This window comes from Glandiceps talaboti, chromosome 11 (assembly GCF_964340395.1).
Source record: "Glandiceps talaboti chromosome 11, keGlaTala1.1, whole genome shotgun sequence".
In the NCBI taxonomy this organism is placed as follows: Eukaryota; Metazoa; Hemichordata; class Enteropneusta; family Spengelidae; genus Glandiceps; species Glandiceps talaboti.
The window spans coordinates 1,244,559-1,263,560 of record NC_135559.1 but is presented as its reverse complement, the minus strand read 5'-3'; the positions used below and the strand labels follow the sequence as shown (position 1 = coordinate 1,263,560).

General features: G+C 37.3%; 1 protein-coding gene across 1 annotated transcript; it reads right to left on the bottom strand.

Moving 5' to 3' along the window:
• Nucleotides 1-10,322: 10,322 nt before the first annotated feature.
• On the bottom strand, nucleotides 10,323-11,501 carry LOC144442633 (carbohydrate sulfotransferase 3-like). The gene has a single exon (XM_078132011.1). It carries the CDS (start codon nucleotides 11,499-11,501, stop codon nucleotides 10,323-10,325), a length of 1,179 nt encoding a protein of 392 aa, XP_077988137.1.
• Nucleotides 11,502-19,002: the final 7,501 nt, after the last annotated feature.

The window sequence follows — 19,002 nt, the reverse complement described above, 5'->3', positions numbered from 1 at the left end:
TCGGAACCGGGCCGCGGAATCAACATCTCCACTTTACCACATTATCCTCGACGTCTTGCCACGCTGTTTCCCCTTTACTGCTGTGAGACCCACTCCTCCCCTCACACCACAACTAATATTTAATTCACTGCATTTCAATGATATGTTACAATATTACTTTACAATGCATGTGGTGGCAGTGGTGGGACATGATATGAGTAGGTTTACCGATTAGGAACCAGTGGTAGTTTTGCTGCTAGACCCCTTGGGTTCGGGTGTTGGCCACCCTCATAGCTATTAGAAGAAAGCCCGAGGTCTATCAGCTAGCTAGACAAGAACCCATGGCAGGAGTGCGATCGTGCTAGAATCATGAAATAATGCAAAGTTAGATGTAAAAAAATAAAATGAGTCAAAGTAATATGCAACCCCCTAATGTCCATTCTCTAAATTATGCCCCCCCCCCTTACAACCGATTTGCAAAAAGTGAACCCCCATTCCCCAGCCCTTTCCTTGTAATTACGGAAGGCTCCCTTAGTCAAGTATAGAATTTAAAACTTAGTAAGTTAACATTTAGTAATTTATTGTCCTACAAAACTGCAAAGCTTACATTCATATCATTACACCCTAACCACCAGGAGGTGTTATGTGGTGAAGGCAATAACCCTTTGACAAAGCTGTCCTCGTCCGAGCCTTGTATGATAGCTAAATCAGACCACATGGAATTGCAGATTTGTTTAGCATAGGTAAAATCAAATAAACCATAACCAAGAAAATAACACGATGATTGGTATGGAAACCAACATGCTGGACATTCAGGATATGTTCTGCCTGTCGAATAATATAAATCATACATGATATAAGTACAATTAAATTATTGTCCAGAAAAAAAAACTTTCGAAAGTATTTATCGAATTACTACCTGAGCCTAAAGATCGATGATGGTCAGGTCAAAAGTCAGTTTCTAAATAGAATTTTCATCTCTAAAAGTATTGATGTATACACTTGAGTTGTGTTTATGTGTGTAAGCCTTTAGAAACACAGGGTAAATTGCTAATTGAACTTGAATGTAAAGGTCAGATCATTGGTAAGTATCGTATTAGAAAGCTTATCTCTGATGCTTTGTGTACACAGTTGAATGATAACCTCTCAGAACAAAACTTCTGAAGTCCATGTGCAAATTTAAACTTGACCACGAGGTCAAGGTCAAACGTTAGTGTCCGACTAGAAAGCTTAACTCTAACAATGTGGGATTTCATTCTTAAACTATGTCTCTATGTGTAAAAGTTCCAAAGTTATTTAGCAATGTGTCATTTGACCTTGAAGATGAAAGACAAGGTCAAAGCTCTTTTGCCTTGAAAGCCTAATTCTATAGGCACAGGTACAAACACTTGAATTGTCTCTAGGTACAAAACTTCCAAAGTTATTAGGGCCCCAAGCCTATGGCCTTGGGCCCCTATTGGTTGAAATTGAGCAGTGGGTGTCCGAGATGTGGGTGTTAACCGACGGATGTAGGGACACATGCACGCATTGACACGAGTCATATGTAGAGCCCCATCCTGGCATAGTACACTGGAGCTAAAAAGACAAACTTACTGTCAGCTAGGTGCGTTTCACAAATAAACGCAGCAGGTGCAGCACAATCAATGTCATCATGAAATAAGGACTGTTCAACACCATTCTGGGGTAGAGACAGACAGTTGTCCATTTCATTACCATTTGAATCGTCTGACAACCCGTATATAAAGCAGGCTTTATAAAGCAGACAGTACCAAAACCCTTCAACCTAGAAAGCAAATTTGGTGAACACATTTACCAAATATGAAATTAAAAGTCCTTTATCATGATAATAGTACTTCTGCTATTTTAAACGTAGTTATTTCCAATCTTGGATGATACTTTAATTTGTAACGGTATATTTCAGATAAATTGTTGGCATTCACAACGTTTGACGCAACTAATAGGCCATTGCAGACAACAAACAGGAAATTGAGAATGGAGCGCCCTCACTCAAATTGGGGGTATCATCATCATCATCATCATCATCATCATCATCATCATCATCATCATCATCATCTCATTATACCTTTTCTTAAGTGCTTTTTACCTTGGTATTCTGTAGAAGTGTAAATCAGGGATGTTTTTCGTATTGTTCAGACATCGAGAAAAGCAGCAGTGCTCTATGATTAGCCGAGTAACATATACCATGTATACCCAAAGGTACACACAGCCAGGAAGTAGAGTGCCACCATGGCAAATTGTGCAAAGGCCTATTGCCATATTGGTAACATTGGGATTAATTCTTTACTGCTCTGGGTTGTTTAATTTATTCAAAGGAGACAACTAGACTGGTAAATTTAGTCATAGAATTAGATCATCTGGGCCAACAAATGAGATGATCCTCTCTCATTCCAAGGCCTTATGATAAAAACAACAAAACACTAATCATTTATATAAACGCTCACTAACGCACACACACGCACGCGCACACGCACACACACACAAACGCACACACACACACACCCGCACACACACACACACACACACACACACACACACACACACACACACACACACACACACACACACACACACACACACACACACACACCAAATGTTGAATAATACGTACCTGGCTATCACTGCATCCAAGAAACCAATTCATTATTTCTCCATCAATTCCATTGTAACGTAGGTAAGCTTGTTTCGATAGAAAGGAGTTTTCTCTCGCATTGTCTGGAACTGCTAAAAAAGACTGTCTGTCTTCGCAGTATTGCTGCGCTTCAGGCCAGGTAAGTTGGATGTCTTCAACAAACAAGTAGATAGACGAATCAAATTGTAGCCAGCCTTCCGATACCGTATCGGTTGTGGCTGCAAATACATAAAAGAGAAAGTGAAAATTGAAGTTAGAATAATAAATATGCAAATAAATAATTTTTATAAATTGGCACCTGTTCTTTATAGGAGCTAAAACTGTACACCATAAGTGGACATGTAGATGAAAATTTACCATTAATTTTGGATTATCATTATATTTCATAGTTTCATAAGAACAGTTTTATGGTCTCCTTACATAACAGCTCATAATCACAAACAAATTTCAAGTCCCCTGCCATTTCATGTACACAATATAGAGGCCATAAAATTGTTCAAATAAAATCATGAAATTTAATATGCGTTTCTGTATATCCAAAATAAGTTTGTGCTAATTGTTATTAATCCAATGCATTGATTTACTTCCTCTGTAAAAGTTCCGTTTGTAAATACTTGTTCTGTCACATGCACGGGTCGTATTTTAGTTTCATTTTATAGTCATAGTTAGTGTATGATTTATTGAATTCTATAAAATAGAATTGCAGATGAGACCCACAATAAAGAAATAAACTTTCATGTAGCGATGTAATGCCGAGTCTACGTCAAGAACAAAATGAGTTAACCACCTAATTAAGGTTACTTACAAAATAACATCTTTTAATTTATTCAATTGTCATTTCGCACATTTTTTTTAATGATAAAGAGAGTGACTACCTTGAAGATAATTGCCAAAAAAAACTGCAAAAACAAAACAAAACAACAACAAAACTAGACATAGTGAAACTTTCAACAACAATGTAATCCCTTCCCAGGATCTTCGCTATTTGTTAGATTATAAGTCTTTTCGCTGTACAATTTGCATATGACTTTGTAACTGACATTCACGTCAATCTTTTCACTATTTTCGTCATTTGTTGTCTCTTTTGCTATTCTCTCCGTGTTTTGCCTGAACGCGTAGAAGAGGCTAGAACTTGTTAAAACAAAAGAGTTATAGGGACCTGTATTGTTTGTCTTGAGATTTGAACATTGTCGTAATATGTTTATATTTATGGGTTTTTATGTATGTATGTATGTATGTATGTATGTATGTATGTATGTATGTATGTATGTGTGTGTGTGTGTATGTATGTATGTATGTATGTATGTATGTATGTATGTATGTATGTATGTATGTATTGATTTTATTAGTGGATTTTTATAAGTGATTGTAGATGTATGGGCCTCAACGGAAAGAAGCTGACACTTCGATGCCATGCATTGTTTGTGACGCATATTGGCTTTTACCCTGAATAAAGATATTTGGTAAAATGCACTGTTTACTTACCCCAAACTGCCGATTCAACTCCTTCTTGTGGATTACCAAAACAGAAAGCAGTGAAACGGCCATCTGCATCCAGTGTATATATAGTTACCTGCTGGCTAGGCAATATGAAGAAGTCCACGGAACCAGACATCGGGAGAACTGTCTCTACCCAAAAAGGGATGCCTCCTGTAGAATGCATCAAATGATTGCCATCGATTGGCATGGCAATCAGTGTTATGCCGTCATGATACATGTCTAACTTTAAGACATATCCACTGCCAGCTATAGGTCCGCTCCAGGCACTGTCAATGTCGCGTCTGTGTTTCACCATGTTATTGTCGTCTACCGCATAGATCTTTCCATCCTCTTCAATAGCGGAGATTATACAGCAGCTGTTTGGTATGGTCGTCCATCCAGGTTTCGACAGCAGTCGCTTGATTTGTAAGTGATAGTGAGGACTGACGCCAAGTAGTCCACCATCGCTCATTACATCCACGTCGATAGTTGCAAACGTACCCGCTATAGGACCTTGAATTTCACCATACTTTCCTTCGAAGTAGAGTTCCATCGTATCACCAACGTAAATGACAATGAAATCCTGGAGTACTGCTACTTGCCTTGCTAACCGTACGCGTACATTTTTGTCCTTTGCGACCTTGGAATTGTTCACATTAGAACGAATGTTGTGATGGTCTAGTTGAGGAGAAAAAAACACAATCTATAAATTTCGATCAATGTTATTCATTTTGATATTCACCCATATGAAATGAATGAAATATAGATGCTAATTAGACTCAATCTAAGAAGTCAAGTTCAAAGGCTATGATAAGTACTATAGGAGTCATTAAGGCTTTAAGTTTTATGAACAATGATGACAATACAAAAGCTCACTGTGTATGAAACCTCAGATGAAACAAATCAAACAGTCAAGCTGTTTTTGACCTCCGTAAGGGAAGGTAATGTTTTGTCTGTCTGTCTGTCTGTCTGTCTGTCTGTCTGTCTGTCTGTCTGTCTGTCTGTTTCTGTGACTGTGGACACCATATCTCAAAAACTACTGCATCGATTATAATGGAACTTGCTACATATCTTCCATATGGTAATGGTAAAAACTGATTACATTTTGATAAATTAATTACCATTTGCATGCATAAATGAACTGATAAGGTTCAGTAGTGCTATAGGCATTGCGAAGTGTCTGTGGATGTGTATCTGTGTGTGTGTGTGTGTGTGTGTGTGTGTGTGTGTGTGTGTGTGTGTGTGTAAACAACTTAAGGTCAGAAACTGATGGACCGATTACTTTGATATTTGGTGATCATGTTACTTTAGGTGTTTAGTTGAGACAATGTTCAAAAGTACTGGGCAGATTGGCCTGAAATTTGGTGGGAATGTTCTTAGGGGGGAGTAAATTAAGGTTTGTTCACGACATGATGATTCCATCAGTAATATGCAAATTAGGGCTCAAATGTGTCTTTTAGGTCAAAAATCTTTAATTCCAAAACTACTGAGCAGATTGGGCTGAAATTTAATGGGGATGCATCTGGGGGTGTATCAATGAAGAAATAGCATATAATGATCTCATCAGTAATATGCAAATTAGGTGTACAAAATGAATTTTGGTCAAAAATTTGTATCTCAAAAAGTACTTGATGAATGAGACTGAAATTTGGTGAGATGTATATTCTTCAGTTTTTCTTCAAATATTTTGACACAATTGGCCCTAGCAACCATGACCACGCCCTTAGCAACAACCAAATGGCAGTATCATCTGGTAGGTAAGTGAGTAAACATTCAAAAAATGTATGCAAATATCCCTAGCAACCATGAACACGCCCATAGCAACAGCTAAACAGCGGTGTATTTCACGAAAATAACGACAGGTATTAATAGACAAGTGAAAAAGCATTCATGAAATGTATGTAAAATTGCCTAGCAACAAGACTGTGCCCATAGCAACAGCCAAACGGTGCGTATATTGCAAAGATAACAACATGAATTATTAGACAAACGAAATAAACATTCAAAAAAATATATGTAAATGTGCCTAGCAACAAGACCACGCCCATAGCAACAGCCAAATGGTCATGTATACTGGAAAGATAACAACAGGGATTGATTGACAAATGAATAAACATTCAAAAAATGTATGCAAATGTACCTTGAAACAAGACCACGCCCATAGCAATAGCCAAATGATCACGTATATTGCAGAGATAACATCAGGGATTCATAGATAAGTGAACAAACATTCAAAAAATGTATGCAAATATATCTAGCAACATGACCATGCCCATAGCAACAGCCAAATGATCGCATATATTGGAAAGATAACAACATGGTTTGATACAATAGGCAACTGGATTGTCATTCAGCAGATGAACACCTATACCTAGCATGGCTCAACATGTGGATAAACATTTTTAAAAACTGTATAGTTGTTCTACAACGCCATTGGCGCTATTTTTAATAATTAGGCTATATCCTAAGAATGCATACTTCAAATTCAATATAATTTGATACAGAAATTAAAAATAACAAAGCGCACATGTCGATATAGTTTGTTGATATAGTTTATAGTTTTAATGAGTAATTTGCATAATTATTGATTTTCAGTACTTAGGCTAGAGAATGCACACTTCAAATGCTGCAACATTTGGTACATACATCAACAAACACAAAAATAGAAACAAATCGAATAAAAACACACTGAACTGCAGAAGAACAAGCCTTACTTACCGAAAGGAATATCACCCTCTTTTTTTATAGGCCCGGCTGATACGGTCTTATTGGCAAAGACGTATTGGATACACATCATTCCAAGAAGAATTGATAGTGGAGACATGTTTCCCTTTCTATTCAGTTACTATATTCCTGATGTCAATGATATTTAAACCTGATCAATTAACATTATAGAAAATATAAGTGTGCATCTGTCTCTTTGTATGCCCTTGTGTCTGTGTATGTCTGTGTGTAGCTGTCTGCATATGTGTGTATGTGTGTGTGTAGCTGTCTGCATATGTGTGTATGTGTGTGTGTGTGTGTGTGTGTGTGTGCCTTGTTCCTATAGCTGGGGTTATAAATATTTGATAAAAATGTAAATGATCTGATTATTAATACTAAAGGACACACAGACAAATCATCGCAACGATTCTATTCCTCAGTATATTTAAAGAGATTCGTCCTCCTGCCTATACCTAGGTGAAATGACAGGATAAGGCTGGCACGCATGATTTGTTTAGTCCTTATAACACGTATAGATTTTCCGTATGGGAATATTTGACAAGTTATAGTGACCACCCGTCTAGTCTCTATTTTTTATACGTCCGTCCATCCATCACTCCGTTTGTTGTCAGTGTCGATAGTCTATCAGTACTCCCAACAACCATAGTAACATTTAGCAGAATGATTCCGAGATGTAATGTTAGTTAATCGATTTGACTTCTATGAATATCCATCCATCCATTGCTAGTGGATGATTGCTAAACAAATTGAAATATACTGAGATACAAACCGCCTTTTCTTGACATGCTCCAATGCTGTACATTCCAATAGTGATATGTAGTATTGGTGGGAGTAATGTACACTCGAAAACCTATGTACAGATGGCGGTATAAAGTAGACCTCTCGGCCGTATCACAATCTAAATATCACAGGAAAGTGACTGCACTCTATATCCCAGAAATTGCCAGAATACATCATCCGAGAGAAACTACAAATAGCCCGCTCCCCTCAGTAAATGTACACTCGAAAACCTATGTACAGATGGCGGTATAAAGTAGACCTCTCGGCCGTATCACAATCTAAATATCACAGGAAAGTGACTGCACTCTATATCACAGAAATTGCCAGAATACATCATCCGAGAGAAACTACAAATAGCCCGCTCCCCTCAGTAAATGTACACTCGAAAACCTATGTACAGATGGCGGTATAAAGTAGACCTCTCGGCCGTATCACAATCTAAATATCACAGGAAAGTGACTGCACTCTATATCACAGAAATTGCCAGAATACATCATCCGAGAGAAACTACAAATAGCCCGCTCCCCTCAGTAAATGTACACTCGAAAACCTATGTACAGATGGCGGTATAAAGTAGACCTCTCGGCCGTATCACAATCTAAATATCACAGGAAAGTGACTGCACTCTATATCACAGAAATTGCCAGAATACATCATCCGAGAGAAACTACAAATAGCCCGCTCCCCTCAGTAAATGTACACTCGAAAACCTATGTACAGATGGCGGTATAAAGTAGACCTCTCGGCCGTATCACAATCTAAATATCACAGGAAAGTGACTGCACTCTATATCCCAGAAATTGCCAGAATACATCATCCGAGAGAAACTACAAATAGCCCGCTCCCCTCAGTAAATGTACACTCGAAAACCTATGTACAGATGGCGGTATAAAGTAGACCTCTCGGCCGTATCACAATCTAAATATCACAGGAAAGTGACTGCACTCTATATCCCAGAAATTGCCAGAATACATCATCCGAGAGAAACTACAAATAACCCGCTCCCCTCAGTAAACGAAATAGTACACGTCGAACAAATACGTGAACAACTGAGTTCTCTTTAACAGCGCTTCTTAAAAATGATAATTTCAAGCATACATTACGACATATATTTGAAATCAATCAATCAGAAAAGATAATTGAAATCAGTCAATCAGAAAAGATAATTGAAATCACGAAAGTAGAAAAAAGAAGAAAGGATCACTGTCACTTTATTGTAAACATTTGTACTTGTACTTTTATTTCCCCCCAAAAAACCAAAACAAAACACAGCCCAATAGTGAGAACGTAAACACTCAAGCAGGAGGGAAACAACCGAAATATCTTCTTGATGGAACCTCTCTTTTAAAACCTATTTACATGATGCTTTAATTAACAAAACAAATTACACTTAATTTATATATATATCATTTCTTATGTGAGTGTCTAGTTCAGGTAGTTAAGTTTTCCTTTGTTTTCCATGTTCTCTGTGTTATTGATTTCTTCTCATCAGATGTACAGCCATTAAAGACTGGAAGAACAGATTGATATTGTCTTTTTAAGTCGATGTCAGTTTCCGCATCCACTATTTCTTGCCAGACGTGGAAAACTAGGCGAGGTCGGGTAACCGGAACCAAACATTTTATTTTTTTAGGCCTGACAAAGATTATTTAAACATGTATTGCTTAAAAACCATTTTCCATGTTATTAGTCAATAAATGCACTGACACTTCCTGAACAGAAATGATGAAGTCATGATATTTTTAATATAATTGATTAAAGTGATCGTTAGTCATTTTCACATACACATATAATTAGCCATAATCAAACATTTGTCATGAGTGTGTAATTATTGTGTTTGAATTTGTCATAATAAAGTACTTCAAGTGAGATCACTGGAGTTCAGACATGACGCGGTTCGCGCCATCGCCAAACACCTAGTTGAAGAAATAGACATCTTTTATTGCAATTAATATAGGTGACATAGGTGCAAAGACAATATATATACTCTCTCGAATATCTACAAGTTGCAGCGTCTTTTTTCATGTTCCAGGACGCTTATAATTACGCATGGCCTATTTCTATGTCGGGACGATCATTTACTATGGAGAATTGAATGGTCTAAAGACCAAGGTGTCAACTGTTTTCAAATCGAATTCCACACTTGGTCTTGCATGTGGAAGCTGTGACCGAACTCGGGCCTATCACGAAATAAAACCTTCGTTCCAGGTTTACTCCAAATGTCATCTCGTACGCCGTTTATCGTAAACTGCATCTACCACTACTTAAGAACTGAATTATTCTTAGAACATAGAAAAGCTATTTCCCGATCAAAGTTATTAAATTAATTTCAAGCCGAGTTCAATTTCCGTTTTGGAAATGATTATGAGGATAAAAGACGGAACAAAAATTCTCTCATGCATTATTAAATACATTATATTTTGCAAAGAGCAGCAGGTCATAAATCTACCCGTATATTCATGACCAACTAATTTTTTTAACATCTTTTCACTACGTTTGTAAATGTACTTTATTTCATTACAAATTGAGGGTTGGATACAATGACAAAGTTACTAAAATGATAACTGGAGATATGTTTTATAGAAGTTGTATTTAATTAATTTTTACTTCACCTAAACATGACTACATTTAAGACAATATAACACAATGAAAGGTTAATTGAGGTTTTTGGCTTTATATTAATATTAAATTAAAGGCAAGTTTATCCCCACTAAAGTGGTGTCAATAAAGGAAGAGTTTTCTCTTTAAGTGTAGATACATTGGAAACGAAACTATAATGCAATTGTTGCATGTATTGTTCACATATAGTATAATTCTGTATTTTCTCAACAAGGTTAAAGGTCACATAGTCTCGCCAGTCATTTACAACTTTTGAGGAGTTTTTCTTTGTACTGTAACCTCCACGCTCATGTTTCTCGACCTTCGTGTTGCTATCAATCCACCTGTAGACGTCTTTGCTTACATCAATACCAACATGGGAGTACATGATATCGGCATATTTCTTAGGATTCAGTGCGATATCTTCAAAGCGTAAAAACAGAAAGTTGGCTTTCCAGGCTTCTTTATTGTTTGAATTAAATAAAATGTAATTTCGTAGCATCACCTCACAGTATTGCTTTAAGCTATCTGTAAGGTGTCCATCTAAATGGTCAATGTCTCGTACCATGTTGCGTTCATTTTTGCCCTCGCGCCAATGTGAGTAATATGCCGACATCAACGATGGCATCATTGATCTAGGATCACGAACAACATTGATAACTTTCAAGTTTAAATCTGGATTTTCCATTAGTGGTATAAGATCCCTGACGTCCAAAATACGAACTATCTTCGCCACTCTATTTGTTTTTTTCCGACAGCAAATTCCAGCATTTCGGTGTACTACTCGTCGGCATTCTTTCGTAGCTAAGGGAGAACTTGTACGTGCCCAATTGAAATACGTTTTCCAACTGTCGGAATATGGACCAAAATCACACTTGTAAAATTTACGAAGCAAGTTCACTCCGTCAACAGACATCTTTGGTCCTGATGATATGCGTCTGATGCTCCATAGTGGCTCAAATAAATAAAAAAATTGTGGATTAGTAGCAAAGAATTTACCGGCAAAAGATGACCCAGTGCGCACTCCTGCGATGATTAGCACATTTGCACCGTTTGTCGGCTTGGGTTTTGTCTTGTTATCTTGCTGTTTGATAGATACAGTCGTGTTTGTCTGTTCAAAGGTTGACTGGTTGCAACATAGACATAGATCCTGAATTGCGGTGGACTGTGTGTGTTGACGTATTGGCCAGTTCACCAGGCTGTTTCCATAAAAATGAACCAATCCCCGGTCTACAACCACAACACAAAATGACAAGATAAAAATGATCAGCAATCCAGTTGAGATCTTCATGTTTTAAATTTGCTCTGTTACATGTAGTCTGAGTCACGGTGTAAATAATACCTCATTCGTATTAAAACACGCATGTCTGATAATTGACTAGTTTATAAATGACGAATTTGAAACCAAAGATGAGATTAATGTCGTTGGGTCAAAATACACAAATAAAACTGTCCACACAAAGGTACACCCTGTTTCAGGTTAGTGATCACTGACTCTAGTTGATGCAACCATGTAATTAAGAAAGAAAATTTCAAGTATTTCAAAAAAATCCACAAACCACAAAAAAAAAAGTCAGAGGGGAGGTACTTTATAACACATACTTTATTGATATATCACATATATTGAAAATACAGAAATTAATGAGTTTGGTTGCTGCACTTGGGGAGAAAGAGGAAAATTATATATTATATATATCAGAGCCAATATCCAATGTTTTTGCTGTGGATGATAAGTAAGTAAAATCAACCTATATTCCTTTGGTATTTAACAGGGTTCTCCATCAAGTACATGCACACTGTATGGTAACCTATGCAAACTTTAGCAGTGATATGATAGACACAACATGCAAGTTAATCTTCATTGTTTTATCTTGGTAAGTTCAGAAAGATACCCAGTAGTACAATCTGATAAATGTGAACTCTGCATATGTATACTTTGACGTCTTTGTGAGGCAATGAATGGAACTCTCTGCAGTTAGTGGGAAATCTGCATATGTATACTTAGTGAGACAATGAATGGAACTCTCTGCAGTGAGTGGGAAATCAATAATGTATACTTTGTGAGCCAATGAATGGAACTCTCTGCAGTGAGTGGGAAATCAATAATGTATACTCTGTGAGCCAATGAATGGAACTCTCTCTGCAGTGAGTGGGAAATCTGCATATGTATACTTTGTGATCCAATGAATGGAACTCTCTGCAGTGAGTGGGAAATCTGCATATGTACAATTTGTGAGCCAATGAATGGAACTCTAAGCAGTGAGTGGGAAATCTGCATATGTATACTTTGTGAACCAATGAATGGAACTCTCTCTGCAGTGAGTGGGAAATCTGCATATGTATACTTTGTGAGCCAATAAATGGAACTCTCTCTGCAGTGAGTAGGAAATCAATAATGTATACTTTGTGAGCCAATGAATGGAACTCTCTCTGCAGTGAGTGGGAAATCTGCATATGTACACTTTGTGAGCTAATGAATGGAACTTTCTGCAGTGAGTGGGAAATCTGCATATGTATACTTTGTTAGCCAATGAATGGAACTCTCTGCAGTGAGTAGGAAATCTGCATATGTATACTTTGTGAGCCAATGAATGGAACTCTCTCTGCAGTGAGTGGGAAATCTGCATATGTATACTTTGTGATCCAATGAATGGAACTCTCTGCAGTGAGTGGGAAATCTGCATATGTACACTTTGTGAGCCAATGAATTTAACTCTATGCAGTTATTGGGAAATCTGCATATGTATACTTTGTTAGCCAATGAATGAAACTCTCTGCAGTGAGTGGGAAATCTGCATATGTACACTTTGTGATCCAATGAATGGAACTCTCTGCAGTGAGTGGGAAATCTACATATGTATACTTTGTGATCCAATGAATGGAACTCTCTGCAGTGAGTGGGAAATCTGCATATGTACACTTTGTGAGCCAATGAATGGAACTCTATGCAGTGAGTGGGAAATCTGCATATGTATACTTTGTGATCCAATGAATGAAACTCTCTGCAGTGAGTGGGAAATCTGCATATGTACACTTTGTGATCCAATGAATGGAACTCTCTGCAGTGAGTGGGAAATCTACATATGTATACTTTGTTAGCCAATGAATGGAACTCTCTGCAGTGAGTGGGAAATCTGCATATGTACACTTTGTGAGACAATGAATGGAACTCTCTCTGCAGTGAGTGGGAAATCTGCATATGTATACTTTGTGAGCCAATGAATGGAACTCTCTCTGCAGTGAGTACGAAATCTGCATTTGTACACTTTGTGAGCCAATGAATGGAACTCTCTCTGCAGTGAGTAGGAAATCGGCATATGTATACTTTGTGATCCAATGAATGGAACTCTCTCTGCAGTGAGTAGGAAATCAAACTGTACTCTTAAAGATACACTAGCTGCAACTGGATCATTTCTGAAACTCTTGTTTGATAAGATGACTTACTCATAATATTGTACACCATGAGATGTATTGAAATATTTGTTGGTAAACTTGTGTGTGTAGTAGACTTGTGACAATGACTTTGTATTTTATGGGATAGATCCTAAACTCAGCAACTCCATCAACAGATCCTAAACTCAGCACCTCCATCAACAGATCCTAAACCCAGCACCTCCATCAACAGATCCTACCCTCAGCATCTCTATCAACAGATCCTACACTCAGTATCTCCATCAACAGATCCTAAACCCAGCACCTCCATCAACAGATCCTAAGCTCAGCACCTCCATCAACAGATCCTAAACTCAGCACCTCCTTCAACAGATCCTATACTCAGCATCTCCATCAACAGATCCTAAAATCAGCACCTCCATCAACAGATCTTAAACTCAGCACCTCCATCAACAGATCCTAAAATCAGCACCTCCATCAACAGATCCTAAAATCAGCATCTCCGTAAACAATGTGGTGAATTTCCATACAAGATATAATCATTCACAAGACATGCTGTAAATATAACATGTGGTGCTTGCTTTGAATTTAATGATTAACTTGTGTCTTGATATTGAATATTTAATGGGCACTACCATATATAGGTATTGATGCAAGTGAAAACTAACAGCGCTGGATTGAAAAATCAAGCACACAAGAACTAAAACCTGTTCTATATTACTATACTACCTATGGATAATATTGACTACTATTATTAAAAGGTCAATATCTTTAGATACATAATTGAACATAAAGTAAACATTTAGTAAATATATTTTTGTTTTTTTTATGGCAAAAGATTTCTTAGTTGCAGCTAGTGCAGGGTTATTACAGTTCAGAACTCTCTTCTCATTGTTTACTTAAGTTGGTCTAATCTGGAAATATGGAAGTCCTCTAACAAAGTTATCCAACTTTATTTTGAAAAGTTCACTGGTGATTGGTTCTCCTAGACTACACAGTGGATTCTTGACAACAAATTCTACAAAGATCTGAAAGAGAAAATAGAAGAAAAGTCAATGAGATACTGTATGACATATGTAATCTCTCACACAGACTTTATTATTATTTAAGTGTATTTCTGTATGCTTAGCCTAAGGGACCACATTTATTTCCTTATAATTACCCATAATGCCTCAACCCACTATAAAGCAGGCCTCTAAGCATGCTAAGTAGTCTCGCTGCCAGACTCGTGACTATCGTCCCTAATCTGTTTATGTATGCCAAGCGGCGTAGCCGCGAGAAGACAGGGACTCAGGACAAGTCCCTCTCTTCTCGCGGCTGTGCCACTCGGCATACATTAACAGATTAGGAACGATAGTCACAAGTCTGGCAGCGAGACTAGCCTCTAAGCTAGATCTGCCAATTATCTATATTTAAAGAGGCTGCGCCATGCACTGAAAATCTGTCAATAAAATCACCTGTCTGTATACAATGTATATGTTTATTAAACTCACCTAGCTAACTGTATATCTATCTATAAAACTCACCTAGCTAACTGTATATCTATCTATAAAACTCACCTGGTTATATATCTATCTATAAAACTCACCCAAAGCTATATATAGATCTATAAAACTCACCTGGCTATATAACTATCTATAAAACTTGCCAAGCTATATATCTATCTAAAAAACTCACCTGGATGTATATCTATCTATAAAACTTGCCAAGCTATATATCTATCTATAAAACTCACCTAGCTGTATATCTGTTTATAAAACTCACCTGGCTGTATATCTGTTTATAAAACTCACCTGGCTATATATCTATCTATAAAACTCACCTGGTTATATATCGATCTATAAAACTCACCTGGCTATATACATATCTATAACACTCACCTGGCTATATATCTGCTGCAGTACATCTCTTGTATTACCAACACTGAGATCTGTAGTTAGGATAAACTTCAATCCACTTGGTGTCTCAAAATCCGATTTCTTTCAAACCTTACACAAAGGTGACAAATCACATGGGACATACGCACGTCACTTTATTTTGCGACATATGCAAATTTGACCTAATGGCTGCCATATCTGTATTGAAAAGTAAAGATTTAATACATAACTCGAAAACTGTATTGAATAGAGATTCAAGCGGCTACCCCCATATTATCCGATGCACTGGCAAGCTTTTAAGACATTGGCCTTTGACCACGACCTTCTGGGCCATTTACCAAAATCAGGCTATTTCTTGCTTATTGTGTTATATTCAAATATCTTGACGTATGATATCAGATATCATATTCCTTATAGTAACTTTATACTTGATCGTGACCTTTATCGTCAGAGTCAACATTTAACAAAAAAATCAGTTTCATAAGTTTAATAGTCGTGCACAGGTTAGTATTTAACAGTGGGGGGGGGGGGCGGCATTGGCAGCCATTAGTGGCATTAGTGGCATATGGCAGTCTAACCGTATTAGTCTTCTCACAGAAATGGTAGTTACACAGATATAATATTGTAAGTGGTGTCATTAAATTCATTTTTACTTCACCTAAACATGACTACATTTAAGACAATATAACACAATGAAAGGTTAATTGAGGTTTTTGGCTTTATATTAATATTAAATTAAAGGCAACTTTATCCCCACTAAAGTGGTGTCAATAAAGGAAGAGTTTTCTCATTAAGTGTAGATACATTGGAAACGAAACTATAATGCAATTGTTGCATGTATTGTTCACATATAGTATAATTCTGTATTTTCTCAACAAGGTTAAAGGTCACATGGTCTCGCCAGTCATTAACAACTTTTGAGGAGTTTTTCTTTGTACTGTAACCTCCACGCTCATGTTTCTCGACCTTCGTGTTGCTATCAATCCACCTGTAGACGTCTTTGCTTACATCAATACCAACATGGGAGTACATGATATCGGCATATTTCTTAGGATTCAGTGCGATATCTTCAAAGCGTAAAAACAGAAAGTTGGCTTTCCAGGCTTCTTTATTGTTTGAATTAAATAAAATGTAATTTCGTAGCATCACCTCACAGTATTGCTTTAAGCTATCTGTAAGGTGTCCATCTAAATGGTCAATGTCTCGTACCATGTTGCGTTCATTTTTGCCCTCGCGCCAATGTGAGTAATATGCCGACATCAAAGATGGCATCATTGATCTAGGATCACGAACAACATTGATAACTTTCAAGTTTAAATCTGGATTTTCCATTAGTGGTATAAGATCCCTGACGTCCAAAATACGAACTATCTTCGCCACTCTATTTGTTTTTTTCCGACAGCAAATTCCAGCATTTCGGTGTACTACTCGTCGGCATTCTTTCGTAGCTAAGGGAGAACTTGTACGTGCCCAATTGAAATACGTTTTCCAACTGTCGGAATATGGACCAAAATCACACTTGTAAAATTTACGAAGCAAGTTCACTCCGTCAACAGACATCTTTGGTCCTGATGATATGCGTCTGATGCTCCATAGTGGCTCAAATAAATAAAAAAATTGTGGATTACTAGCAAAGAAGTTTCCGGCAAAAGATGACCCAGTGCGCACTCCTGCGATGATTAGCACATTTGCACCGTTTGTCGGCTTGGGTTTTGTCTTGTTATCTTGCTGTTTGATAGATACAGTCGTGTTCGTCTGTTCAAAGGTTGACTGGTTGCAACATAGACATAGATCCTGAATTGCGGTGGACTGTGTGTGTTGACGTATTGGCCAGTTCACCAGGCTGTTTCCATAAAAATGAATCAATCCCCGGTCTACAACCACAACACAAAATGACAAGATAAAAATGATCAGCAATCCAGTTGAGATCTTCATGTTTTAAATTTGCTCTGTTAGTCTAGGTCATGGTATAAAATATAACTCATTAGTATAAACACGCATGTCTGATAATTGACTAGTTTATAAATGACAAATTTGACACCAAAGATGTGATAAATGTCGTTGGGTCAAAATACACAGATAAAACTGTCCACACAAATGTACAGCCTGGCTCATGTTAGTGATCACTGACTCTGGTTGATGCAACCATGTAATTAAGAAAAACAATTCCAAGTATTTCAAAACAAATCCACAAACCACAAAAACCACAAACTAAATCAAACCCAGTTAAGGTGAGATACTGTATAACACATACTTTATTGATATATCACATATATTGAATACAGAAATTAATGAGTTTGATTGCTGCACTTGGGGAGAAAGAGGAAAATTATATTTATCAGAGACAATATCCAATGTTTTTTCTGTGGATGGTAAGTAAGTAAAATCAACCTATATTCCTTTGATATTGAACAGGGTTCTCCATCAAGTACATGCACACTGTATGGTAACATATGCAAACTTTATCAGTGATATGATAGACACAACATGCAAGTTAATCTTCACTGTTTTATTTTGGTAAGTTCAGAAAGGTACCCAGTAGTACAATCTGGTAAATGTGAAATCTGCTTATGTATACTTAGTGATCCAATGAATGGAACTCTCTGTAGTGAGTGGGAAATCTGCATATGCACACTTTGTGATCCAATGAATGGAACTCTGTGCAGTGAGTGGGAAATTTGTATATGTACACTTTGTGAGCCAATGAATGGAACTCTCTGTGCAGCGAGTGGGAAATTTGTATATGTACACTTTGTGAGCCAATGAATGGAACTCTCTCTGCAGTAAGTGTGAAATCTGCATATGTACACTTTGTGATCCAATGAATGGAACTCTCTCTGCAGTGAGTAGGAAATCAATACTGTACTCTTAAAGATACACTGGCTGCAACTTGATCATTTTCTGAAACTCTTGTTTTATAAGATGACTTACTCATAATATTGTACACCATGAGATGTATTGAAATATTTGTTGGTAAACTTGTGTGTGTAGTAGATTTGTGACAATGACTTTGTATTTTATGGGATAGATAATAATAATAATAATAATAATAATTTATTCATTTTTCCGCGCAAATTCACAATACGTTTCTATGCGCCTAGATCCTAAACTCAGCACCTCCATCAACAGATCCTAAACTCAGCACCTCCATCAACAGATCCCACACTCAGCACCTCCATCAACAGATCCTACACTCAGCACCTCCATCAACAGATCCTAAACTCAGCACCTCCATCAACAGATCCTAAACTCAGCACCTCCATCAACAGATCCCACACTCAGCAACTCCATCAACAGATCCTAAACTCAGCACCTCCATCAACAGATCCCACACTCAGCAACTCCATCAACAGATCCTAAACTCAGCACCTCCATCAACAGATCCCACACTCAGCAACTCCATCAACAGATCCTAATATCAGCACCTCCATCAACAGATCCTAAACTCAGCAACTCCATCAACAGATCCTAATATCAGCACCTCCATCAACAGATCCTAAACTCAGCACATCCATCAACAGA